The sequence below is a fragment of the Chamaea fasciata genome, unplaced genomic scaffold, assembly GCF_029207755.1.
Source record: "Chamaea fasciata isolate MVZ Bird 193981 ecotype frontalis unplaced genomic scaffold, bChaFas1.0.hap1 SCAF_16, whole genome shotgun sequence".
Lineage (NCBI taxonomy): Eukaryota > Metazoa > Chordata > Aves > Passeriformes > Sylviidae > Chamaea > Chamaea fasciata.
This window is the reverse complement of record NW_027094101.1, coordinates 14,980,769-15,008,762: the sequence shown is the minus strand read 5'-3', so window position 1 is coordinate 15,008,762 and position 27,994 is coordinate 14,980,769. Positions and strand designations below refer to the sequence as shown.

At 52.1% G+C, this 27,994-nt stretch overlaps 1 protein-coding gene across 8 annotated transcripts; it reads right to left on the bottom strand.

The window, feature by feature from the left end:
* Positions 1-56: 56 nt before the first annotated feature.
* On the bottom strand, positions 57-26,195 carry UBN1 (ubinuclein 1). Of its 8 annotated transcripts, none has more exons than XM_066197974.1 (17): positions 25,780-26,195; positions 24,099-24,185; positions 23,113-23,208; positions 22,439-22,573; positions 21,898-22,001; positions 20,314-20,752; positions 17,194-17,264; positions 15,099-15,228; positions 14,796-14,914; positions 14,221-14,343; positions 13,236-13,379; positions 10,424-10,474; positions 9,260-9,302; positions 7,705-8,931; positions 5,995-6,247; positions 5,598-5,687; positions 57-2,621 (listed from the first exon to the last, which is right to left on the bottom strand). In XM_066197974.1, the coding sequence occupies exons 1-17, from the start codon at positions 26,017-26,019 to the stop codon at positions 2,569-2,571; spliced, it is 3,405 nt and encodes a 1,134-aa protein (XP_066054071.1). In that variant the 5' UTR covers positions 26,020-26,195; the 3' UTR covers positions 57-2,568. The 8 variants fall into 8 exon arrangements, with proteins under 8 accessions (XP_066054071.1, XP_066054075.1, XP_066054072.1 ...); XM_066197975.1 differs by lacking the exon at positions 57-2,621 and adding an exon at positions 4,082-4,140; XM_066197978.1 differs by lacking the exon at positions 5,598-5,687 and having other exon boundaries at positions 58-2,621.
* Between the last annotated feature and the right edge of the window lie 1,799 nt (positions 26,196-27,994).

The window sequence follows — 27,994 nt, the reverse complement described above, 5'->3', positions numbered from 1 at the left end:
ACAGGGAATGAGAAGAAAGATTCCTACCCCTGCAACAGCTGTAACACAGCTGCCATTCACTCACCATGTAGGAGACTTTAAAACAGTCAATAATTCATTACTCCCTTGAGACAGAGATGAGTATCCAAGCTGCAACAGAAATTCTTGGAAACAAACTGAGGGAAGTAGAGGTAAGAAGATGGGGGAAGAAAAGCGTTTTGGAAAGTTTGAAACAATTTATTGAGTTGTTCTGTACAAGATTAACAGTTTTCATACCACCCCCACCATCTTCAGCAAGACAGTACCAACACACATAAAAAAAATAGCATAGTAAACTGCAGCTCTTACACCCAAAAGGAACTGCCATTCCCAGGTAAGTGCCATGGGAGCCTATCCCCCCCCAGTCCATCCTGGCAGCACTGCAAGTTGCCTCACCAAGGCAGAGGTGCCAGCCTGGCTCCCCATCATCTGCTCTGTGCGGGCCTGCCTTGCTGCCACTCTGCTCCACACCACTCACTCATTCATTATAGCATGTAAAGAAAAAAATATCCCACAGAATTTCCACCACATAAACATTTCCCTGAGGCTAGAGGCTTCGCTAAATTCCTAGAAGGAGGGCATTCTGCTCCGGCCGCGCACACGGGGGCTCCCCAGCAGAAGCATTCAAGTGAAAGCAAAGAGAGGGAGGAGAACCAGTACCTCGAGTCACTCGCTGAGAGCCCCTGTCCTGCCAGGTGTCCCAAGCTTTCAGCTCCCAGGGGAAGGTGAAGGTGCCAAGCACCCCTCAGGATGAGGCCTTCAACAGGAACCACGCGACATCCACTGCTCAGAGTCCGCCAAGAAATGCTGTGCTTCCTTTTACCCACATGAGTTCTGTCTTTGGCTCTTTTGCTACAACCTAGGTATTTTCTGTAAACAGACTTGAAATCTGAGCTGTATCCATTGATTTGAAGTACAATCAACTCACTGATCCTGGGAAGCGATGTATCAGCTCAAATTGAAAACAGTCTTTCTCAGTTCTTAACAAAAACCAGAGGAAACTAAAGCAGACATTTGCTGGTATCCTGGGGTCAGCATCCTTCCTCAGAGCTCAAGGAGGAAGCTACAAGCTTTTCCTTGGAATACCAGTAAATTCTACATGGATCAGCATTACCACTGCACAACTGGGATGTGGCTGTGGGGGCCTGAGAGAAGACAGACTGAGCAGAGCAGGAAACCAAACCTCAGAAAGCTCAGGTGGAGCCTCAGCCTGCCCTTAGCCTGAACAGGGGTGCACAGGGGGAGTATTTAGGTCTAAAAGTTTAAAAAATTAACAAGAAAAGACACTCCCCAATTGCAGATGGTCCCTGCTCCTGCAGCTGTGCTGAGCACATGATCCTGGTGCAGGCAGCATTGAGGAGAGCAGTGTTTTTCTCTGGAATTCATTTGACAGGTCGTGACCTCGGTTCATCTCGCTCATTCCCTCTGCCCACCAAATTGATCCTAACTCACAACCCTAGGAAAGAATGGCTTTAGGGGAGGGCCTGGAACCCGCCTGCACGTACTGGGATGAGAACTGGTGCTCCTGCTGGATGTGGGACTGTGCTCAGTCACCAGGTCACTGGAGTCCAGACAGTGCAGCTTTTTTTTTTTTTCTTCTCTGATGTGCAACCATAAAAAGCTCTATTAAATAAACCAGAATACATTTTAAATACAGAATGATTTAAAAAAGGGTTGAGGAGCACGCAAAATAGGGCTGAAATGTGTGTCAGTAGTCCATTCTTGCTCCACCATAAAAGGCACTGGAATTATGTCTTCCGATCCATGTGACATGCTAAGAAGTGTCCCATTCAATCCAATGCACTCGATGGCAATGAGAATAAAACTGAGCAGGAAAAAAGCATCCCTTTGGAGGGAAAAAAATCCAAAAACTCAAAAGAAGTAGCATTCTAAAAGTCGATGACTGCATCTAAAAATGTCTTTAGTCTCTAAAGAGTCTTCCTTCTCCTCCAGAGGGGAACATCAGGTGGTTCCTCAGATTCACCACACAGGAAATGTTAAATCCTCCAATAAAGTGTAGCACAGTTTTATAGTACAATTGGAAAGTTACTGAAACGTCTTCAAGAAAGCACTGGCAGTGCTAGAATTATCCAAGTAAATCCAAAGCAGAAGAAAGAAGCACCTTTCATACCCTCCACGGGGAGACCAAGGAGGTAACTGGACTTGGAGGTACTTGGCAGCTACAGACACAGGTGGGTGGGAATCCACTGCTGGACCACCCCAGCCTCCCTGCGAGTTCCAGCTCCTGCCAGTGCCAGGGAATGCAGGAAGGGCAGCAGCAATAAAACAGTGCTACAAAAGGCTCCTCTCATCAGGGCATGGCTCAAGGTGGGCCCATGTGTGGGGCTCAGCTCTGAAAGCCTCTGAGCGGACGCCCCCATGAGCTCCTTGTCGCAGTTCAGTCTCTCCAGTTGTTGTAAAAAAAAAAAAAAAGAAATAGGAGAAAAAAAAAAAAAAAGAAATCAAAAGACACAGCTGGTATCCAAAGTCCATGACCTGTTCCTCTGGGTTTTTATCCTATGGGTGCTGGAGCTCCCCTCCTTGCAGGCGTCACAACTTGCGCTGTTGTGCATTGGACCCTTTGCCATGAAGCTGAGAAGCATCTGAAAGAAAATAAAAATAGCTGGGAAGGGGGTTCAGCACCAGCCCGTGGAGGGTAAGCAGCTGGGACAGCCAGGCCTTTGCACAGAGGGAAAAGAGCTACTCTTCCTTCCCAGCACCAAGGAATGAGGAAGAGGATGTGCTTGGAGACATCTCCCCACTGGGAGCAGCCCTGCCTCTGAGGAAGGGACAAGGGAAGCACTGAGGGTCCCCTGTGGGCTCCCAGCAGAAGCCCCACGGCACAATTCCAGCTGCCAGGGAACTCCTTAGCCTGTGCCCTTCTCTAAATCCACCCTGCCACATCTCCCCCTCCAGGAATCCCAAAACACATGGTGGGGTTGCCTTGCACCTGCAGGTGGTTGGAAGTAACCCGTTGTACATTTTTGCTGTTGTAATCACAGAATCACTGAGGTTGAAAAAGACCTCCAAGACCATGGAGTCCAACCTGTGACCCATCCCCAGCTCGTCCCCAGGCCAGAGCACCGAGCGCCACATCCAGGCCTTCCTTGGACACCTCCAGGGACGGGGACTCCAAACCTCCCAGGGCAGCCCCTGCCAATGCCTGACCACCATTTCCATGGAGAAACTCCTCCTGATGTCCAACGTAAACTTCCCCTGGCACAGGCTCAGGCTGTTTCCTCTTGTCCTGTCACTGGTTGTGTGGGAGAAGAGGTCAACCCCTCACCTACAAACTCCTTTCAGGTAGGGCTTTAGGTGCTGTATTAATTGTTTTTTACATTATTTAATTAGGTGCTTTCTCAATGAAGGCTTTAGGTGCCCACTGATAGCAACAGGATCCATAGGAATCTCACCACTGATGGAACAGAAAGGAATGGATGTGGAGGAGAAGAGAAAACAAGGAAGGAAGTTTAAGGAAGCAAAAATTTTCCAGAAGCAATTAAAACTACTTCACACCGTGATGAACAAATAGGAGTACCAAGACGTGCAGCTAAGCAGCAGTGGCACCCAGCAGTGCAGCAGCAGCCTCTCCTCCAGGCCAAGAACAGCTCCTTGCATGCAAGAGCTCAGCCCAGCATAACCCAATTCCACAGAGCCAGCACCACATTCCCAGCACAAGGCACCTCCACCAGCAATGGCAGCGCCGACTACACACAGGCAAGCACTGGATGCTCTTTGCTCAGAGGCTTTTGGATGAACATGGATATAAAAGCACTTTTATTTAAGACACCAACATTCCCTTGCATTTGCAGCAACCTCCCAGGCACCTCGCAGCATTCAGACACAGCAATGCAGCTGTGGGCAGATGTTGGCACAGCCAAACACAGCCTGTGCCACAAAACTCAGGAATTTAAGGTTATGGGGGTCACTTAGATATCTGCTGTGGTCTTCCACAAAACACCAGAATTGGGAATGCTCCAGGAGATGGCAGCACCAGGCTCCATCTCTAATCCTTAAGTGAAAACACCAAGTGAGAAAACAGGTCCTTGCTGAAGCTGTATCCGTGGTCAGTCTTCCTTCACTTATTCCCAGTGGTCTTTTGTCTTCTGGCCCTACATCCTGCTGAAGAGTCCATCAAAAAATTCTTCTGTTATAAGCCCTATGAACAACAGTGAAGTGATCACTCTGAATTCCCTCAACTAAAGGGACAAAGAGCTGCTCCTCAGTGACATGGAATACATTCCACAAGCCATGTTCAAGGTGCAATCCCTGATCTCATTCCAGGAAGCGTGATTTACAAACAGGAAGGAAGGGTCTGTCACACCAGAGATCACTGCTAGGACCTTTTTCAGCTCTACCACACCAGCATGGCACTATCCACCTCAAACTTCAGCAAAGGAAGCAAACCCAACCAATTCTTTGCATTTTCACGAGTGCACAACACACTCTTCTTTCTTCAGCAAACAAGCACCGTGCTCAGCCATCAAGGGCGTTTTATTCCATGACTCCTCCAGGAGGCTCCATGGTTATCCATGCACACAGCCACAGGACCAGGCTAGCAATCCTGAATCAGGCTCATTTAGCCCAGGAAGACCATCCCAACAGGAGCAGATACTAAGATAATGGCACTGAACTGCACCAAAGGACTAAAGAACACGCCTGAGAAATCAGACACTGGAGTTACCAGGGGAGCTCCCTGAAGCAGGTAAGCACGATCTGCTGGCGTGAATTTCAATTTTCCTTACTTCTCTCCTTCTTTGGAAAACTCTTGTTTTATGCATCACTTCTGCAGGCATCAAACTGGGGCAGGAACAGGCTTAACTGCCAAATCCTCACGTTGTGAGCAGCAAGTGGAGCAATCTGCATTTACACTACAAACTTGTTGTGAAGGAGATGCTGGCAATTAACTCAGTGCACAGACACAGGACAGTCTGGTCTGACACATTTTATGTAGGTCACCAAGAACAAAACTCCACAGAGTTGGAATATGCATTCCAGGGCAGTCCTAGCAGGCTGTGCACAAAGAGGCACAGCTTTCATCCTGGCAGGATAATTCCGAGTATCTCCAGGAACCAACACTTGCTGTAAGCACTGAGGACTCATCATTCCAGAAATCACAGGATCCCAGAATGGTTTGACTGGAAGGGACCTTAAAGCCCATCCCATTCCACCCTCTGCCATGGGCAGGGACACCTTCCACAAGCCCAGATTGCTCCAAGCCCTGTCCAACCTGGCCTTGGACACTTCAGGGATCCAGGAGCAGCCACAGCTTCTCTGAGCACCCTGTGCCAGGGCCTTCCCACCCTCACAGCCAAGAGTTTCTTCCCAATCATGGAATGATTTGGGTTGGAAGGGACCTTAAAGCCCATCCTGTTCCACCCCCTGCCATGGGCAGAGACAGCTTCCACCAGACCAGGTTGCTCCCAGCCTCTCACTCTGTACCTCAGAGAGGCTTTAGTGACAACCACACAGCTGGAAAACATGGACAACCCCTTTGGCTCCAGCCCTGCAGGAAGGACCTGCTGAGATAGAGAGAGACTCACGAGGTAGAAGACAAACACGAGCATCTGACAAGTTACCTGGCAAACTCTGTGGTAAATGAGTGGACAGGGCAGAGTGTGGGAGTGGCGCTGCATGGTGGGGGCTGGAGTGTAAACCAGCCAGAAGACCTAGAGAGAAAAACAAAGAGAGGAGAGGGAAAAAAGGAACAAATACACATCCAAGACAGAAATGAGCAGAGGAGCTGCAGCAGTTAGCAGATGTCGGGTTCCAGCTATTGGCACTTCTGGGTGAGCTCTAGGGATGTGCCCAAGGTTCTCCAAATGCAACTGCTGGAGATACAAAAGCAGGGACCACAGCATGAAGCAACAGCCAGAGAGATGGGCTGGTGTGCAATGGGCCAGCCCAGCAGAGCACTGATGTTCTGTGTGACAGCACAGGCACAAGGGACACACTGGTGACCAGCAGGATACTCACTGTGCCCGAGGCCATGGTGGAAAGTTCCCGGAGCAGGTCCCGTAACTATTGCATCCTTGGAAACTCCTGCTTTTGGGGAGGAGTCGGAACTGAAGGAGATGACATGGAGAGGGAAAGAATGAATAGGAGAGATAATACCTAACGGGGTGGAGCTCAGGGCAGCTGGCAGCTTTGGGTTGTTGGACTTGTAGGATGGAGCCAGTACACTTAAGGAGGAAGAACTCGTTAGCAGCACAGCTCCACTAGTTCCTTTCTGCAAAGCAACGGAAAAGGTCAGTCAGGAGAGGGAGAACCAAGGCACAGCATCATTCGTACTTACAGATCTGCAAAACATGGAATGTTTGAGAATTTCCCCTTGGAAAAAGCCCCCTCCCGGCCCAGGCCCAAGAGATGCCAACACTTGAGGCCATCTGCAGATGGACATTGACAAGCCAGCTAGTCTGAATGTGGCCACACTGGATTTGCCTCCATGACTCCCTTGCTCTGGAATTGTGCCTCCATTAGGCAGAGGAAAAGTTTGCACACTGCCTGTGAGTTCCAGGGGTATGCTTCCTACTCACTTATGGCAGCACACACTGCTGACAACTCCAGGCACCGAGCTCTGACACCCAGGGCACCCCGGGGTGTTATTTAGGATCTCTCTCATGGAGACAGGCACCAGGAGTGCTTCCCAGCTCTCTATCTCAGGGACAGGCTACATAAGCTTTCCATTTAAATACACCCCTTATATTTCCCAGCTCTTTCCACGGGTAACAGAGGAAGGCAGGATGAACAGCCAACAACAAATGAATACAACATTAGGAACTATTACTGTTTTGCTATAGATAAAAATTAAGCCCCTTATACCAAAAAGTAATACAATATTGTAGTAACACAAGTCTGTACTGACAACCAAGAAGTCCTTCCTGTAATGTTCTATCCCAACAAATATTGGGAAAATTTCTTCATGGAAAGGGTGGTCAGGCACTGGCACAGCTGCCCAGGGACCTTTAAGATAATGGCACTGAACTGCACCAAAGTGCTAAAGAACATGCCTGAGAAAGCAGAAATAGGAGTTACCAGGGCAGCTCCCTAGGCATGATCTGCTGCTGGTGATGGAGTCATAGCATCTGGAAGGATTTAAAAGCTGTGTGGATGTGGCACTTGGGGACATGGGTTAGAGGTGGCCTTGGCAGTGCTGGGGGATTGGTTGGACTCAATGATCCTAGAGGGCTTTTCCAACCTGAATGATTCCATATTTCTATAACTACAGGTTATTTATTCTATGGGCCGGTCATGACAAAAATGGCAGTAATACTAAAATGACTTGGAATAATTTAAAGAAGGCTAAGTACATAGATCTAATTAATAACAAATTCCTCATTATACTTCTAGTATGCAATGAATTCTATCTCTTGTGATAAATTACCTTACTGCACTTTCTCTTAATCCAAATGTGTCCCCATAACTCGAAGAGCCAGGCCAGGACCATGACAAAGCCTGGGCAAACATTGCCCTTTGGAAGGCAGCACAGTATTCAGCTTAGCGGTTATTTAAGCTGAAAATGAAAGCTGGAATTCTGGAGGGCAAGCCCAGGGCAAAGGCCACAACCTTCTAGTCTAAAGCAGCTAAAATCCAAACAGTCATTCAAGAACTTCAGCAACTGCTTTTGAAGTGCCCCCTTTAGGGCAGCTGTGAACAAGGCAGGAGCTCCCAGCACAGCCCCCTTACCGGCACAGAGGTAGAGGCTGTGGTGCTGCTGACCACAGCTGGCTTTAGGGACGAGGTCAGCAACTTGGCTACGCCCTGGGTGCCCCCGCTGGAATCTCCATTGGAGCCTCCAGGAGGTGCCACCAGGGTCAGCTTCTGGGAAACAGGAGTTTTCTTCACAGAGGAGCTGGAGGCCGGGCGGCTGGAGGCCGAGCCCGGGGAAGGGGCTGGAACGCTGGGGAGCAATGTCCCAGAGGAGCTGCCCTGGTTGGCAGGAGCTCCAGAGGAGGAGCTGCTGGAAGAAGCCCCGTGCTTGGAGAGGGACCCAGCGACGAAAGGCGATTTGTAAGATTGTCCTGAAGAGCCGGAGCCACTCGAGTGCTTCCCGGCGTAGCTGAGCGATGATGAGGACAAGCCTTGGCTCTTGTGGGAGCTGCTGGAGTTTTGGGTGCTGCTTGGGGACGTGGAGGAATGGAAGCTCTGAGCTTTGGTTGATGACTTGACCTGCTGGAGGAGGGAGCGCTGGGGCAGAGGGGTGGAGGACTTGGGATTCTGCAGTTTGACAAAGGGAGCTGGGGAGGTGAAGGTTTTCTGGAGCTGAGCACCAGGGTGGAACACCTTCACCTGAGAGCCCGGCACTGGCGCCGAGGCCGGGGGCCCGTGGCCTGGTCTGACCAGGCTGTGGTGCTTCTGTTTAGCCTGGTGGGCATCAGGAAGGATTTTGCTGGGGGAGGCTTGGCAGGAATGCTCTTTGTAATTAGAGTTCTCTGTCTTCTTGTCTTGAGAAGACTGGCCCAATGCCAAGGCCTGCTCAGCTAGGAAGTTTAGAGGAGACTGGAGGGAACCAGAGGATGATGTAGGGGAAGGGCTAGGCTTTGGAAATGTCCTCTTCTCCTCTGAGGATGCAAGAGTTGGGATCTTCTCTGGTGGAGCTTTTGGAGCTGCAGGAAGAGTAAAGTCAGGGCTCCCTGCTGCCCTGCTGTTCAGCACGGCCAGCTCCTTGGACACTGCTTCCAGGGAGGAGGTGGGGTTGTGAATCAAGTCCTCATCCAAGGAGTCATCCTTGAAGGTGGCAGGAGTGGCAGTGCTGCTGGCAGCTTGGGCTGTCCCACGGGACAAGAGTTCCCTGGTTTGAGCACTGATGCCCAGGGCTCCTGCCTGGGGCTCTGACGACATGGCCAAGGTGCTGCTCGAGTGCAGGGAAGAGACAGACACCGACAGCTTCTTGTCTGGCTTGCAGGAAGAGTCCTGGAACAACATCACAGGAGAAGGCACAGTCAGAATAGAGAGAGGGTTTACTCCTGAAAAGGGGAGGGAAGGTTCACAATCTGGGGATAAAAGGCAGGATGCACATATTCTGTGCCCATGAGCCCCCACTTCCCTCCCATCTAAATGGGATGCCACTGCCATCAACTTTAGCTGCAGTTCCAGATGGTTTTTTTTCCAAGCCAAATACTGAGCAGAGCCATTTCACAGTAGCTGATGTACAGACACAAAGCTCTAACACAGGGTTCAGGATGGCAGTCACTTGACTTTTGGCACATACCAACCATGAGAACCAGAAAACAGAACTCACCTTCACTTTCACCTTAGTAGGAGCTATAACTTTCTTCTTTGCCCTGTTTGGAGGAAGACAAGAGAAACATGGCTCAGTGACTGCCCCCAGGGAAGGAGCCAGCTAGGGAGCACACCTGGACCCTGTTAGTGATGATCCACTGGGTCTTTGCAGGGAACAGAGGCAGCATCTCAGGTTGCTAGGATTCAAGCACACATGACATTTGGTTGCTGCTCTTGGAAGCCCCAACTCCCACACAGGGAGCAGATTAGGGAGAGGAGCAGAGTCCTGGAATGGCAGCAGAGCAGTGAAACACCCACAGACACATCCTGCATCAGCTGCAGGACCCCACTGCTGCCCTCCTACAGCAACACCCAGAGAGAAAGTGGCACAGAGACCGTTCTTCAGAAGTTACACCTTTCTTCTGAGTTCTTCAGAAGTTACACCTTTCTTCTGGGTTCCCAGAAGAAGCCAAGGATGCAAAATCATCGGCCAAACTCCCAGAGAATAGATCTGGTCAGATGCAATCTCTGGTACAAGACATCCCTGAGCTGCTGGGTGGTGTGGCTGAGGGAAGGATGATTCTACACCCTATTCCACTTCCCCTTGCTCATCCAGTGCCAAGAACAGGACTGTTTGCCAAGCTGACACCAGCCTAAATCCATGTTCTCATCTATTATCAACCACCAGGCAAGATCCATGAGAGCCTTTGGATTAAAGCCCCTGGCCAGCTGGATTCTGATGGCTCTTGGCTTGCCACCCACCAGCCTGTTGCACCCACCTTCACCAGTCTGAGCTCATTGTGACCCTCCTTGAACTAGGCAACAAGAAAGAGGGAATCCAGAATCCAGTAAGGACCAACTGAACAGGCTGCAGTAATCACACTCCTCTTTACCTCCCTGAGCCTCCCAGGCCCAGCACAGAAGCCTGACTCCAGGCTGTTGAACTGGAGGCAAACTGGCTGTAATATTCTTATTTTTGAGCTTAGTGAAGGCTAAAGCACCTCAGGAAAGTGTTGGGAGATGTCACACACAAACAGCTGCTCTCCCTAGACCTCCCCACAGGAAGCAGCGCTGATCTGTGTGGGGGGAGCCAAGCAAGCTCAGGTGCTCCTGCACGATCCCCCCAGGCCCCAGGGAATGGAGATCACCAGTTTTCACTCCAAAGGAATGCTGTGATACTCACAGGACTGATGTGAGGTGTCCGTGTACACGCCTGCTCTCCTTAAACAGTGTCCTAAGAAGGGAAGAGAGCAATGAGAAGTGATATCCAGCAAGACCCAGTAGAGCAGCTGGGATCACTGGAGACAGAGCTGCACAGTACAGCAGGGGACTTCGTGAAACTGAAACCACAGAGAGCAAACAAATATTCAGCCCTTTTCCAGGAAGATGGTCCTGAGCTGCCCCACACAATTCTCTCTCTGGGGAGCAATGCTTGTAGGCACTGGAAAGGCCATTAAGGCAGTGGTTGGACAACGCCTAAGGAAGAAAGCTCTGCCAGCTTAAAGAGCCATCTGGAGAGGCAGGATCATCACTCAGGGCCTTCCTGCCCTGATAATCCAAGAGCTCCTCAGATTCCAGGGAGAAAGTTCCCTTCCCGTGCCTCTCACACAGCAACGAAGGAGAGAAGGGTCTGCGCTGCCTTTGTGCCCCCAGCCACAAGCTGAGGTGACTCTGCACATCACAACCCTGTCTGGAAGGACTGACTGGGCACAGCCAAGAGACTGAGCTTCATCCAAAGCCCTGCACTGCTGAGGGTAAACCTGAGTCTCTCACAAACACTCTCTGACCCAAAGCAGCTGCCACTCAGCTGCCCTCATACATGTCAGGGAGGAGTTATAAACATTCCTTCAGTACTGGCACATGGAATGTGATTCCTGGCTGGTATTGACAGACTTATCATAAATTTTCTCTTAAAAAGCAAGCTTATGGTTAACCTAACATTCTGTTAATTATCTCTTTGTGTTAATGGAGGAAACAGACTCAAGGCAGGGCCTCTCTAACTCATCCATGAAATTGGTGCTCTGTCCACCTTCAAGTTCCTCTTACAGACGAACTTCTGGGATCATGGTGGCAGTGAATCAAGGTGACTTATCCACAAAATTGTTACAGTTTTCCTAGAGCCACCAATCCCTCCCCACTCTACCCTCTGTCTTTAAACCACCAAGTCAGAGAATATCTTGAGTTGGGTAGGACCCAGAAAGATCAAGTCCAACTCCAAGTCCCAGCAGGAGAAATCACTGTCCTTGAGCCATTGGAAAGCAACCAGGAAATCCACTTTTACTGAGGCATTACTTACTGTACTTAATTCCACTGGAAGTGCCTCCTACACCGAGTCTTGGGTGAACACCTGAATGCCCAACAACAGTTTCACCATCAAACTTGAAGAATTTCCTTTTATTCAAAGGAAAGTTTTTAAAACTTGGCAAGCTGAGACCCTCAGGCTGGGTATATTCATTAACTAAGCAGGAATCTTCCCCCACCTTCTAAAGCTATCTTTTAGCTTCTGCACCACCACACTACTACCATGCTCAGCACTGAGCTTCCTGTGCACATGCAACTGCAACAAACAGCCATGGATTTTTCCAAGTGGATCTGTGACGTGCCACTCATACTTACTGCTCTTAGGAACTGCTACCTACATCTTCCTTTATCCCCCAACACCCAGAAAGCAAATTCAGCAGAGAAGACACCACTGCCCAGCTGGTGAAATGCAAAGAGACAGATCATGGAACAGCCTGGGTTGGAAGGAACCTTAAAGATTCCAGAAGTAAGACTGCAGAGTTGTCCTTTCTTTAAAAGTACTGAGCAAAACAAAGCAGGCCAGAAGGTGATGACAGTCCCACCAGAGGGACTCTGCCATTTGTGTGGCTCTCTGCCACTGCCAGCTCAAGGGCAGGGATTATGGAGAGTGGGAAAGAGGCAGGAAACGGCAGTGGGAGTACAGAAACCACCCCAATTCCACTGACTCTAACAAGCCCCTATAACCTTTCTACTTTGCCTTCTTTAGGGAATGCTGCAGAGAAGACTGCTTAAAGTGTCTGAAAAATGTATCCTTTGTGATTATAAAGTGATCTTCTGCAATACAGAGCCAAGAAAGCACAGACTGGCCCGTGGGCCTGACCTCAGTGCCAGTTCTACCTGCCAGTGGCACCTGTCTGACATCAACATGGCACCAAGGCCACTCAGCACTGCCATTTACAGTCCTGGCTGCACTCAGGAATTTGTGAGGTGAAAAAGGACAGAGGGAGGGCAGGGCTGCCATTCACAGGGACCTTCCCAGGCTGGAGAAAGGGACCACCACCAACCTTGTGAAGCTCAGTGAAATGCAGCACCAAGTCCTGCAGCTGGGATGGAACAACCCTGGGCAGCAGCCCTGCAGGAAAGGACCCGAAGGTCCTGTGGGGGCAAGCTGAAGGGAAGCCACTGCTGCAAAGGAGTCCTGCTGAGAGCAAATTATCCCCTGCTCAGCACCTGGGAGGACACATCTGGACACAGATCCAGTTTCAGGGTCCCCACAGTAAAAGAGAGATGCCAACAAACTGGAGACATCCAGAGGAACAGGGACACACAACGGCCAAGGAGAGGTGGAGGAAACTGGGTTTGCTCAGCCTGGAAAAGGAGAAGCCCCAAGAGGAGTCTAATGGCAGCTTTACACTACCTAAAGAGTTGTGGGGACAGGAAAAAGATGGAGCCAGACCTTTCTCAAAGGTGCACAGTAAAAAACAAAAGCAGGGAATATTCAGTTCAGTTGCAGCAAGGGGAATTCTTATTGGAAATAAGGAGAAAAGATTTCATGAAGAGTACCAGATCATGATCAAGTACCAGAACAAGAGCCCAGAGATGCTGTGGCAATCTCCATCCTTGGGAATTACCAAAATTCCACATGCCAAAGCCCTGAGCATTCTGATCTAACTCTGAAGCCAGCCATTCCCTGAGCAAGGGCTAATGACCTTCCCAGGTCCCTCGGGACAAGGAATCCCTTGGTTCTTGCTCACCTGGCCTGCATCCAGCCTTTTGGCCAAAGGGGCTTCACCTCTCCTTCTAGGAAGGTCTTCACATAATCCTCTAGAGACTGAGCCTTATTCTTGTCAAGGTCATAACCATCCAACTTAATCTTCAGCAAGTGGCAAAGCAGCTCCCTGAGGAACAGGAAGATTTCAGATACAATTATGCAGATTGACCTTTCCCACTTGGAGATCCTTCTATTTATCCAGGCTGGATAAATCCACCAAGACACACCTGGCTCTTGCTAATACAACCCTGCACTGCCTCCTCAGGAAAGGGGAAGGGAAAGGCACATTCCTTGCTCTGTGTGTGGATGCACCAGGGAGAAAAGTCTTGTCACCCCTTCCCAGTGTGATCTCCTGAAACAGCTGAGGTAGCAAACCAGTGCCAGAGCCACAGGCACCAGTAACAACCACAGAACCAAACCTCTCGGCAAGGAGAAGGCAGGAAGCAAAGCTGGTTATGTCCTTACATGGATCAGCAGCACAAACTGATTTGTTCCAGAGTAAGAAGACGATAGCAGGATGGATTTTCCTTTCCCGTTGTCACTCTCCCCTGTTCTCAGCACTCCCTTCTCTCTCAGCCCCCCGAGTGCCAGGGGCAGCAAAACCCAACAGCTTCAACTGCTTCCACAACCAGAACCTGGGCATGTCAAGAGTCTGGGCTGTAGGATGTCAGCAATTCAGCTGAATCCCTTCTGTCCCCAAAAATGTGGCTCTCTTTTGGACTCTGCATAGAGGCTTCTCAGCATTTCTCAGGGTTAGCCTGAGCCTGAAATCAGCTTCAGGGTGAGATGTAATAAATGCAGTAATGGCTTCCATAAACAGCACCATGTGCCACGAACCTTCAAGCTGACTGTTCCTACAGGTGAGCAGCACTGCTCTGTAAACAAGACACAGACACCAAAATGCTTCACTGCCAACTGCAAGGACTAAGACAGGTCGTGAGTTTGCTTAATAGCTGAGTTATTCAAACCTGATTTCATCATTCCACTGGAATTTCTTCCGCGGGCCCGTGACGCGCTTCCCTCCCTTTTCTTCATCCTCATCATCATCAGAACAAACTCGCTGTTCTTTGTCTTTTTCCTCTTCCAGCATCCTAAAATGGAGACAGAAAATGTGGAAGTGATTGTCCTGCAGGTTCAAGGGGACAATTAAGTGTATCTGAACGGGATTGGGCAGAGGTCTCAATATCAGCAATCTCTGGCTTAGGGTACAAGCTGAGCTATGGGCTCAAGGTTAAGAAATCTCCCAATATTTTGTAATAGAGATGATGGGACTAATCCAGCCTGACTTGTTCCCAGGCTGCCATGCTCCTAAGGGCACGCCTGCACACGCAAAACCCTTCAGCCAAGCTCTGGTCCCACCAGTGCTGCTCTAGCTGGCATCGCCACAGACAGCACAAGGAGCACACACAGCTTAATTAGGCCAACCAATGCCCATCAGCAAATTTAGCCTACCAAACAAAAAGAGGTGACAAACTTCAGGAGTGCAGCCTCCAGGCCTGCTGGGAAAAGCAACAGATGGAGAACGAGCAAATGAGGAGCTTACTTGGCAAACTTGGCCTGAGTATGGGCTTGGCATTCCTCCTGGTACTTGGCCACCTGCTCTGGCATGGCCCTTCCAATGGCTTCCTTCAGCTTCTGCAGAGGTTCCTTCAGTCGGCCACCCTGGAGCGAGCACAGAACACCCTGAAGCTCCACGTGGCTGGGACACCAAAATCCAGCCGGTTCCAGCCCCCACCCCCAGCCCCACGTCGGGCCGGTGCCCCACGGAGGACACAGCCAGTTTGGGGACAGCAGCCATGCAGCAGGGCCACCACACACACAGGCCTGTGCTGGCCACTGGCCTCACCTGCTCGTAGAGGTAGAGCCTGCGGGCTCGCTTGAGCAGCGTGTCCTTGCTGCAGGGGAAGAAGGCAGCCAGGTGAGCGTAGACCCCCGAGCGGACCTGGCTGCTCAGCTCCCGCGTCTGCAGCTCGATGCTGCGGGGACAAACACAGCGTTAGCACGGAGGGCAGGGACTCCCCGAGCAGTCTGAGGGGAGCTGGAGGCAGGGAGAGACAGACAAAGGACAAGGCAAACTGCGTGAAGCTTCTTTGGATTCTAGAATCAATAGATTTTATCCCAAGCTATGCTCTGAATCTGGTCTGGGAGTAGCTAGAGAAGGAGCAAATGGAAGTCAGCAGTCTCATCTGTTTTGCAGCTCTCCCTGGGAGCTCCATGCAGGAGGGTCAGGCAATGAGATGAGAAATGCACACTGCTTATGTCAGATGCTGTGGCAGGAATTCAGGACAATACAAAATCAAACTTTATCCCTTGGGTTTCACCTTCCAAGTGAATAGATGAGAGAGATCAGCGTGTGCCAAACCCATCTACACACTTGAACAGAAATGAGGAACCTGGCTTTTTAAGCCACCTCCTGGTGTCAGAAAGTGTAAAAAACACCAAGTGATTCATCATCACCATCACTAAAGTCACAGAATGCCTTGAACTGGAAGGGACCTTAAAGCTCATCCCATTCCACTCTCCTGCCTTGGGCAGGGACAGATCCCACTGTCCCAGGCTGCTCCAAGCCCCATCCAGCCTGATCTTGGACACTTCCAGGGATCCAGGGGCAGCCACAGCTTCTCTGGGCACCCTGTGCCAGGGCCTCCCCACCCTCCCAGGTGGGGATATTCCTTCCCAATATCCCATCCATCCCTGCCCTCTGGCACTGGGAAGCCATTCCCCTTGCCCTGTCCCTCCATCCCTTGTCCCCCGTCCCTCTCCAGCTCTCCTGGAGCCCCTTTAGGCCCTGGAAGGGGCTCTGAGCTCTCCCTGGAGCCTTCTCTTCTCCAGGTGAGCACCCCCAGCTCTCCCAGCCTGGCTCCAGAGGGGCTCCACCCCTTGGGGCATCTCCATGGGCTCTCCTGGACTCTCTCCAGCAGCTCCAGGTCCTGCTGCTGTTGGGCCCAGGGCTGGAGGCAGCTCTGCAGGTGGGGTCTCACCTGAGGGGGCAGAGGGGCAGAATCCCCCCCTCCTGCTGCCCACGCTGGGGGCTCAGCCCAGCACAGGGGGGTTCTGGGTGCTCAGAGGGGAGCATGTCCAGCCTCTCACCCACCAACACTCCAAGTCCTTCTCCCAGGGCTGCTCACAGCGAGTTCTTCTCTTAGTCTATATTCATGCCTGGGGGTGCCCTGATCCAAATTGTACAAATCTGTCTAAATCTGCTCCGAATGAGGCTGAAGTGATCAGTTTGACACCAGACAAGAACTGTTTGTGCAGCCAGCACTGGAATGCTGGAAGGTGATAATCAGCCCTGGAAATGAGAGGGAAACAGAGTCCCAAACCTCCCCTTGGCAGTTTCCTGTAAGTGCCCGGATAAACCTTAATGAAATTAAAGCCTGGGTGTCAGTATTATTGCACTGATCACAAAGCCCTGTGTATTCATCAGCCCTCTCCAGGCTCTGGCAGAAGAATGGAGCCATTATCTGCAGCTGCCTGAACAACACTGGCACTCTGTAATTTGGGGCCTCAGAACATAGAGCAGGAATGGAATTCCTCCAGTTTTCCCAGAGAGCCACTTGAACACAGCAGCCTTATCCCAGTTATAAACAATTCTACATCGCATGTAAGTTAAGTAGCAAAAATGTACTTGACATCTCTCACAGGGAAAGATTTACTGGTCTTGCATCAAGCTAAACTTACAGGTCAAGTGCCCAAATTTCGGCACATAAATATCAAGCAGCATCTTGAGAACAGGAGGCCTGGATGCATCCCCTCCAACACCCTCCTACCTCATCAGATTTCAACTGAAAGCCATTTCTAGGAGACTTTCGTGTTATTCTGGGCATGTTCTACCTGTACAAGGACAACCCCACAATTCCTGTTGAACCTGCTCCTGAATTTACCAAAAATGCTCTGCCTAATGCTCTCCTTTCCCACACCTCTCTGCTGGCAGCACTTACTCCAGTATGATGTTGTTGATGTCCTGAGTGAAGAATCTCTGCTTGCCTTCCCCCTCGGCAGCTCTGGCAGCCTGGAAGTCAGGAAATAACACAAATCGTCAGCAGTTCACAGCTGGCACAAGCAGCCAGGTGTCTTCGAAACCACCACAGAACTACTGCAAAACAAGGCAGAGTTTTATTACACAAACTCTGTCACAGCAGAAGTGAGGTGGTGCCCTGTCCTCTCACACCTCCCCAGTTCAAGTCCAACCCTGCTTGACCTGGTAACACCATGTCCTGCACACCTGGTGACCTTCCCAGTCTGGATTCTCCTCTCCAGAGGCACTGGAGTTACTATTCTGGAGTGAAGACTCCTCTCTTTCGTGGGACAAAGGAGGTGGCTTGGTGGCTTCTTTGGCAAACTTGCCATGGGGGAGAGCAACAGCTTCAGGGCATGGTTTTAACTTCTCTGTAGATTGAGGAATATGAGCACAGAGCTTGTCCCTGGACCAGGAAAGCTCATCCTAATCACATATAAGAAGGCTGAGGAGATTTATCACCAGGTTTTCTAGATCAATCTGGAAACTAAGCCAAGACACCAACAGAGAAGAGTCACAGCCACAGGGGATGTGTTATTCCCAGTCAACACCATGGAAACAAACAAAAAAAAGTCCTGTTCAGGAAGCTTCCTGAGCTATGACTGCAGCTCACAAAGTGCTGCCCAAAAACATCACACCCATGAAAAATATGTCCAGCAGGAAAATGATTCCAAGAGACGAATGAGATAGTAGCAAATTGCCAAGAGCTTTCAGTTTTTTCTGACTGGGGATATAAACAAAACTGGGATTTGGCTAAAGGCACCACAATTTGTTAGTGATTCCTTGCACAGGAAAGGAGACCAGGAGAGGATTTTGAAATCCCACGATTTACCACTGCAAAGGTGAGGCAGGCAAGCAATTAATTTATGCCCAGAGGGTGAACGTTCCTCCCTGCCAGCAGCAGGTGATATCAAAGGAGAATGCTCAATGCTAAGGAGAATCCTCAACAGGAAAATTACTTAGGGAGGAGAGGGTTAAAGTCAAAGCAGTTCAAGTAGAAGAGGAAATGCCTGGAGGCTCCATTTAACTCAGGAGATGCTCCCACCTCTGGGATGAAGAGCCTTGGCTCTCAGGCAGAAGTACAGCACCTCTCCATTCCCACCTGAGTTCATGTCCCAAAGTCCTATCTGACCCAGAGGTTTCAGTTTGTTTCTTTTCTTAACATCCACAATCCAGCAACAAGACACACAGCAGCAGGAAAAGCTAAGCAGGAAAATCAGTGGGGACTCTGCTATTAAACCGTTTCACAACACCATAATAATTAACCTATATGATACCGTGGAACTTCCAAAATATTCTCCTTTAACTCAGATACAGTCAAAACCAGTTATTTTGGTGCTTTCTGAAACACAAACATCCACCATGAGTCCATTATTTTTATCAGCTGTGGCAATACTTGCTTCAGTTCCTCCTCCCCTTCCATCTGCTCATCTCACTGCACAACTCAGCAGAACAGTCCTCTAAGAGCAGCTTATCTTTAGTAACAGGAGTTACTCAGCATCTCTTACTTAAGTAAGAGGTGCTCTAAACTGAAGTGTCCCAGGAGGCAGAACCACCAGAGAGCTCCAAGTGCATGTTTATGACTTAAAATCAATGTTCAAAACCATACCAGCAGCAGGAACAAAACCTCCCAGCCCTTGGTGCCAGGCTGACAGTGACAGCCCTCACACCACAAGGCTGAAAGCACACTTTGACATGCCAGGAGGGGATCCCTGACCAGCACCCAATGTTTTCCTTCGCCAAAGCAGACTGGAGCTTCCAAAAGCACACCACATTTTGGAGAAGATGGGTGAGTACCCCAGGAGTCCAGCTGCAGGAGGTGAAAACACACAGGATCATCATTCTAGGCATTAAGATATTCCACTCCCTAAATGAGATGTCAAAAATGGCTAAAAGACACAAATTGCCAAATTGGTGCAGCTCCAGTGGTACCCAAGCTTCAGCAAAGGATCTGCCTGTGACATGGAAATGGTTCTAGCAAATCCTCAAGCCCCACCTACAGGGCTTTCCAGGCCTTCTCCCAGTGTAGAACTGTGGCAATGCTTTCCAGCTGCACCCTCTTATTTTACACACGGAACACTGTGCACCCCTTCACTGTCCTCACCAGCACAGCACATTATAAATATGATGGTGGATTTTGTCCTTGTGGTGGTTTAACCCCAGCCTGCAACTCAGCCCCCACAGTTGCTTGGTGCCTCATCCAGGTGGGGATGGGGCAGGAAATCACAAGGGTAAAGGTGAGAAAACTCATGGGCTGAGATAAGGCAGTGCAACAAGGAAAGCAAAAGCCATCCAAGCAAAGCAAAACAAGGAATTCACTCCCCACTTCCCATGGACAGGCAAGTGTTCAGCCATCCCCAGGACACCAGGGCTCCATCACAAGTAACATGTTCCTTTGGAAAACAAATGCCATCACTCCAAACACCCCCTTCTTCCTTCTTCTTCCCCCAGCTTTATATGCTGAGCATGACCCCCCCTTATGGTCTGGGATACCCTGTTGGGATCAGCTGTCCTGGCTGTGTCCCCTCCCAGCTCCTGGTGCCTCCCAGGCCCCTGGCTGGCAGTGTGGGGTGAGGAACAGCAAAGGCCTTGGCACTGGGTGAGCACTCCCTGCTCAGCAATAACAAAAACATCCCTGGGTTATCAGCTCTCTTTACAGCACAATCCAAAACAGCCCCAAAACAGCCACTGTGGGAAAAACTACCTCTATCCCAACCCAAACCGGCCCTCCAGCCTTAGTAATTCACATTTCAGTTCATTCTTGTCAAACTGACTTTGGAAATCACTTCTTGCATCAGGTGCATACTCTGCCAAGAAGAAAAGAAGGAATCCTGATCAGGTGTAATCTCCAGCGTTCCATTCAGCAGCTAACAAGATCCAGCACCTGGACATCAACTTGACATCTGGGCCTCCAAGAAAATGACTTAGAGGAAACTAGGTGACACAAAGGTGTGATCCCAGGGGTCCCCTCTGGAATGTGCTCTGTCCCTGGGTGCTGCCACACACCCCCAGCAGAGCTGCACCCCTCCAGTACCCACGGTACCTGAGCCAGCTCCTTGATGCGTTTCTCCAGGGGGGCTGGCAGCCCTTCTGGGAGGGATGGAGGCTGCTTGAACTCCTGCTCCAAGCCCGTGGCCCCGGGGTCGCTGCCATCCTCCACCTCGGGGAAGGGACTGCCCTCTGGGGACTCGCTGAGGAGCCGCTCCAGGTCCAGCTCACTCAGCGAGTCCATGGCTGTGGCTGCCTGCAGCAGGTCACTGTCACTGGCGTGGCCAAAGAGGGACAGCAGAGGGTCGGCCATGGCCTCTGCCTCCCTTGGGGCTGCAGGGTCTGCTGGGGAAGGAGTCACCGCCTTCTGTTCTTCATCTTTTTTCTTCTGAGCATCCTTCTCCTTCTGAAACTTCTTCAGCATCTCCTTGACACTGAGAGCTCCGGAGTATTTCTTCTTCTTCTTCTCCTTACTTGCATTTAATGCTGTGAAGCTGCAAACAAAGTGTAGAGGGGGAAAGGGAACTGAATACAAGATCAAGGGGCAGAGAGGGTCCCTTCCCCCCCAGTGCACTTCAGGCACAACCCCCTGCAAAGTCTTAGCCCCTTAACCAATTACACCAGAAAAAGTATTTTACAGCTTCTAAAAGTCTTAAAAGGTTCTGGCTGTTCATTTCAGCTCAGAGATGGCTGTCCTGACTCACTGCAAAGAGGTGCTGGGGCTTAAACCACCTCCACAGAGCTCTGCTTTCCTTTAGCTACATGACAGTACTGTTATTCCAGCGAGGAAGGTTGGGAAATGCACAGTTAGTACAGAGGAACTGAGGCAGGACAGAGTTAGTGTGAAGCTTTCTGCTGTGTTAAAACCAGGAGAGCAAATTCCTTTTCTTGCACGCTTTGAAGGAATCACACACTGATGATACCATGCCAGATACATGAGTTGCTGCTGCCCAAAAGCAGATCCATGCAGGAAAAAATAAACTACAAGGAATAGTTAAATGAAGAAGGAAAAAACTTAGGAGGAAAATATAGGAAATGAGTGAAAAGCAACAGATACATATACTGAAAGAGACAGGCCAGGCACACCAAAGAAAGGACAGAGCTACAGCCCAAGATGACTCAGGACAAAAAGAAAAAACATTCCATTTAACAGCCCAAAAGCCATAAAAGAGCTGAGCACTCATCCAAGAAATACTTTGGGCAGGAGTACAAAGGCCTGCCCAGAAAGAGCAGTAACACAGCCTGCCTTGTAACCTCTCCCTCCCTGCCAGCCCGACACCTGTAGAGCCCCGAGCCCTTCCCACCTGTCTGTCCTCCCACAGCTTCATCCCAGCAGTTGTTATCTTTCTCTCTACTCTCCATATCTGTTCCCACTGTCAGTGCCTAAACACAGCTCCAAAAACACTACTCCTGCAGCCAGCTGTGCCCCTCTTTGCTCACACACTGCTGCTGTGGAGCCGTGCTCCTTCCCTGATCATCCCCTGCCTTTCTTTCCCACATTGGAAGCAACAGGGGTTTTCCTGCTGGTGTTTGCAATGTGCATTCGAGCCACCCCACACTGCAATAGGTTCCCACTGAAGCCATGTGGAACTCTGAAACAGGGTGTTGAGCAGCAAGAATTCCCTCCTCCCCTCCTTACCCAGCTTTTGGAAACTTGGACTTCTTCGATTTCTTCTCCTTGTCATAAGAATCATCCTTCTTCTTCTTCTTTATTTTTTCACCCCCATCTTTCAACTTCCGCTTCTGCAGAGGGTAAAAAATGAGTCACAATCAGAGTTTCCCACAACATTACCAGCACTCCCAGAGCCATTTTGGGACCTCTCCTAGGAATGTGAAAACACAGGACTCGTTAACCCAACTCCCCTACATCCTTCACCACGGTTCTGGCACATGTTGCCTTCAGCATTTGACAGCATCCCCAAAACGCTGTGACTTCCAGGGTGACAGGGAGCTACTGTTCCCTCGGCTCTGGAAACCAGGTAACCCCACCAGAGTCTTACCTGTGCCTGACATGCTTCATTTCACTAAGAAATTCTAGGGTACAATGGGATTTCAAGTGCTTATCCCTAATCTGTCCACACCAAGTCACAAATCTCTCCCACTCTGGATGTTAACACTCTTTGATGCAGCAAGCTCTGAGCTGTAACAGAGGGAATAATTGAGAAAGCTGCATTGCTCACCTTGGGACACTTCTTCTTCTTCTCTTTGACATAGTCATCCTCAGACTCAGAGGCCTGCCGGAACTGCAGCGTTCCTGAGTTGATGTAAAAGCCTCCGTACTTCGTAGTGAGAGAGGCAGGGACCAGCTCATCGTACTGGAAACAACAGAGAACAGTTCATTGGCACTGGGTGCTTGGTTACTTCATTCCATAGCTCAGCTGCTTGGAAGATGCAGTGGGATTCATGGAATCACAAAACATGTTGAGTTGGAAGGGCCCCATCAGGATTAAGTCCAACTCCAGGCCCTGCACAGACATCCCAGCAATCCCAGCCTGCGACTGAGAGCGCTGTCCAAATGCTTCCTGAGCTCACACAGGCTTGGTGTTGTGGCTGCTTCCCTGAGAGAGCTCTTCCAGTGCCTGCCCATGCTCTGGGGGAAGAACCTTTTCCTGATATCCCACCTAAAGCTCCCTGACTCAGCTCCAGCCATTTCCTCAAGTCCCGTCCCTGGTCAGGAGACTGAGGAGACAGTGCTCTCCCAAGAACACACTGGAATGCCTACCAGCACCTCCTGCCACGCAGCTGCCCCAGAAGCTCTCATTCCCTGGCCCTGGCCCCCTCCTGGCTCTCTCCCAGTGCAGGTTCAGCCTCCCAGGCAGCCACCTTTAGCCACTCTCACAGCCCCAGCACTCACAGCTTCCGAGTTGTCGATGAAGGAGTCGGACTCATCATAGCCATACCCCATATCAATCAAATCCTGAATCCGGTCCTTCCTGCGCCTCTTGCCACCCTGAACAAGGAAACAGGGACACTGTGATCACTTCTCTTTCCCAGTACCATGGAGATACCCTGACACATGACAGCAACACTGGCTCCAGGACAGAAAAGCTACAGCAGAGCCAAATCTGGGCTGGCTCCCGTCACACTGTACTCCCAGGGTGTGGTAAATCCAGTTTTAAGCCTTGTCATACAGAAACAAAACAGTGCAGCTGAATGAAAAACTGCCAGCCACACTCCACACTGAACTGGGTCTGCATCCCTACAACATGCCTGCCAGGGATCTCTTCCATAGGGCTCGCTCTTCTCTAAGTGCTCCAGTGGGTACAGACTCAGTGCTACAGACATCAAAGACACACAGAGTGTGTCACGGTGACCCATGGGCCAAATCTGTATCACAAAACAACACACAACTTGCTACCCCAAAGTGCCAAAGGGTATAAAAACCAGTGTGGTTTCATTGCCGAGCACAGAAATAATGCTAAAGGAAAAATAGAAAGGAACAGGTAAGACAGATCCATGCAGCAGTCTCCTGAGGGCAGTGGACTCATCACAGCCCCATGCTCAGAGACTTGGCATGTTCCATCCTGCCACAGCAACAAGGCCTAGAAATTAATTTTTGCTTAAGGAAATTCAGTTTTATCAATCACAGCAAGTGATTTGCCGCTCACTTTAGTTCATGTCATTCACTTTCATCAGACTCATCTGATTTAAGAATGAATCTGAACCATTTTTGCAGCCCTGAGACAGAAAAAGAACATAAAAACCAGCACGTGGCAGCCAGGATAAAGGACTGCGGGAGAACAGGAACTCAAGAGCCAGCGAACCTTAAAACCACTGCCTGAGAGCCAAACAGCACTGCCCAGGCCAAAGAATAACACAGTTTAAAGAAGGAACACTTACATATTTTTCTTCAAACTTCCTAGCAAGAGCCTCCACTTTATGCCTTTCCTTTTCCTCATCATTGAAGGGATCAGCCAGGTCTTTCTTCTGCAGAAGCAAAGGGGTAAAATCATGACAGTCAGTCCCGTCACACTGCCACCAAAACCCCATGAATTAAACCCATCCTGACTGGAGCAGCTGGCCAGAGGCCCAAATAAATCAATCTTTAGGACAGTGAGGATCCGCATCTTCATCATGGACATGGACAGTGGGATCAGGGCACTCCCAGCATGTCTGGAGATGCCACCCAGCTGTGTGGTGTGGCTGACACACCTGGAGGATGAGAGGCCATCTAGAGGGACCTGGACAGGCAGGAGAGCTGGGACCATGGGAACCTCATGAGGTTCAACTAAGCCAAATGCTGGTGCTGCACCTGGAATCCACGGGATCAATCCAGGCTGGGACATGAAGGGATTTAGAGCAGCCTTGGGAGGATTTGGGGTGGTGGTGGGTGAGAGGCTGGACATGGCCTGGCCATGAGCACCCAGAACCCTACTGTGCTCTGGGCTGAGCCCCCAGGGTGGGCAGCAGGAGGGGGGGATTCTGCCCCTCTGCCCCCTCAGGTGAGACCCTACCTGCAGAGCTGCCTTCAGCCCTGGGCCCAACAGCAGCAGGACCTGGAGCTGCTGGAGAGAGTCCAGGGGAGGCCACAGAGATGCCCCAAGGGCTGGAGCCCCTCTGGAGCCAGGCTGGGAGAGCTGGGGGTGCTCACCTGGAGAAGAGAAGGCTCCAGGGAGAGCTCAGAGCCCCTGCCAGGGCCTAAAGGGGCTCCAGGAGAGCTGCAGACGGACTGGGGACAACGGATGGAGGGACAGGGCAAGGGGAATGGCTTCCCAGTGCCAGAGGGCAGGGATGGATGGGATATTGGGAAGGAATATCCCCACCTGGGAGGGTGGGGAGGCCCTGGCACAGGGTGCCCAGAGAAGCTGTGGCTGCCCCTGGATCCCTGGAAGTGTCCAAGGCCAGGTTGGACATTGGGGCTTGGAGCAGCCTGAGCTAGTGGGAGGTGTCCCTGCCCGTGGCAGGGGGTGGAATGGGATGAGCTTTAAAGCCCCTTCCAAACACTATGCTGGGACTCTGAGAGTATCTCTGTGGTTTGGGTGCTCTCCCAGCCAGTTCTGTATCTGCCTCTGCTTCTTCCAACCCTCAAAAAAACCTCCAAAAATTAAGTGGCATGAAACATCAACTGACTGCTAACAGTCCTGAAGGCAAACAGCAAAAGGAATAGAATCCAGTAAGTTTCTTTTCATAGACAAACACTCCTAACTCAAAACTTCGATGCTACAGGAGTTTTCATTCATGTCTCCTTTGGTGCTCTTTGGAAGACAGCTCCTTATCACTGCCAGCTACTCAGGTACCAAAACTCACTTTAGATCCAGCCATTCCAAACTAAACAAGCATCACATCCCACGCCTGCCACCAGCACAACACCATCCCAACACCAGATTCCAGCCAGTGACACAGTGTGGCCTGTCAACAAGAACCCCACCCCATGTCAGTTCTCCTGCCTGCAGCACGTTCACCCACCCTCCTCCCACCTTGCAGCACCTCACAGCAAACACAGAACCCAACTCTCAAAACGGCGATGCTGACACAGCCTTTGAGACCTTTAGCTACAACACAGGCTCCCACAGACACTCACCTTGTCACCTGAAGAGCCCCCTTTTACCTTCCCTCGGCAGCTCTTGAGCAGATCCGGGTAGAAGAACTCTGGGCAGCGTTTGTGGTCGGGCTCGAAGAGGGTCAGAGTGATGCGCACGGCCGTGGCCGCCGGCTCTGCCTCCGGGGGCTGCTCTCCATCCTCCTTCCGAGACCTCTTGAGGAAGCTGCTGCTCAGGGGGCCGTGCAGAGTGGTGAACGAAACCCTGTGGGGCTCTGTCATGGCTATGGCCAAGTGCTACCAGGCCTCACGGCATCGTTCCCATTGCATGAGGAAAGGTCCGTCGGGCTGCACTAATGGATTTCAGCAGGGATAATTGAGGATGTGGGCAGCAGAACAAGTGCTTTGCTCTTGGAGTTTTCTCGGGAAGTGACAAAGGGCCGTGCTGCGAGCGCTTGCTACAATCATTAGAGAGAAAAAAGAAAGAAAGAAGTCAATCCTTGTACCAGTCTTCCCTCCAATATTGGAAGTTCCCCGCTATCCCTCCAGTCCATTGCAGGTCTCTCTCCTCAACCCACACCGCTCCATTTGTAAGGGCTGAAGGAAATTCAGCTGCCGGGGAAACAAAACGAGCCCGCCAGACTCGCTCAGACGCGGCCCAGGAGCCCTGGGCACAAACACCGGGCTAGGCTGCACCTTCCGGGCGGGGACTGCACCCCGGGGCCGGGGCTGCACCTCGGGGCCGGGACTGCATCTCCCGGGGCCGGGACTGCATCTCCCGGGGCCGGGACTGCACCTCCCGGGGCCGGGACTGCACCCCCCGGGGCCGGGACTGCACCCACCGGGGCCGGGACTGCATCTCCCGGGGCCGGGACTGCACCCCGGGGCCGGGACTGCACCTCCCGGGGCCGGGACTGCACCCCGGGGCCGGGACTGCACCTCGGGGCCGGGACTGCACCTCCCGGGGCCGGGACAGCACCCCCCGGGGCCGGGACTGCACCCCCCGGGGCCGGGACTGCACCTCGGGGCCGGGACTGCACCCCGGGGCCGGGACTGCACCTCCCGGGGCCGGGACTGCACCCCGGGGCCGGGACTGCACCTCGGGGCCGGGACTGCACCTCCCGGGGCCGGGACAGCACCCCCCGGGGCCGGGACTGCATCTCCCGGGGCCGGGACTGCATCTCCCGGGGCCGGGACTGCACCTCCCGGGGCCGGGACTGCACCTCCCGGGGCCGGGACTGCACCCCCCGGGGCCGGGACAGCACCCCCCGGGGCCGGGACTGCATCTCCCGGGGCCGGGACTGCACCCCGGGGCCGGGACTGCACCTCCCGGGGCCGGGACTGCACCCCGGGGCCGGGACTGCACCTCCCGGGGCCGGGACTGCACCTCCCGGGGCCGGGACTGCACCTCGGGGCCGGGACTGCGCTCCGGCCGCCTGATCTCCCGCTGCACGGAGGCCCGGACAGCACTGTCGCTGGGACAGCTGACCCTGCGGGGGTTGAGCGGGACTCGGGGGCTGAGCGGGGCCCAGGGCTGAGCGGGGCCCGGAGTGGCAGTGCCGCCGGTGGGAGCGCGGCCCGCGGAGGCGAGGGGAGGCCCGAGGCCGCGGCGCGGGGCCCGCCCCGGGCCCGCGGGGCCCGCCCGCCGTCACTCACCGCCGGGGGCCGCAGACGCCGCCGCTCCGGGCCCGCTCCGGCCCCGCGCCCGCGTCACGTGGGCGGTGCTGCCCTCGCGCCGGGCCGCGCGCCCCGCGGCCAATCAGCGACCGCTCCGACGGCCACGCCTCGCACCGCGGCCAATCAGCGACCGCTGCCGCGGCCACACCTCGCGGGAACGGCTCGCGGACGGCTGCCCCTGACCACGTGATGGAGACGGGCCAATCCCCGCCGCCGGCACCGCCCCGTCCCGGCGGCCCGCGCGCGGCGGCGGGAGGGGCGGCAACATGGCGGAGGCTCCTGAGGGAGCGGCAGGGGTCCGGCGGGAAGCTCCCGGAGAGGCTGCTTGCGTCCTCCTCACTCACGAAACAGCGTATGGTGGAGCCTCATAGGAATCAGTGGCGTGAGGCCTTCAGGAAGCTGCGTTCGTCCTGCCCCTCGCGTCCCTTAAACAAGCTCAGGTTTCTTCCATAGGATGAAATGCAACTTAAGGAATGTGCGTAACGATAAGGAGCAACAGCAATCTAATATAACTAAACAGTGGCTTGTGTGGATAAGGCGGCAGGCCTGTGCTGGAAGACCTTGACTGGAGATGACAAAC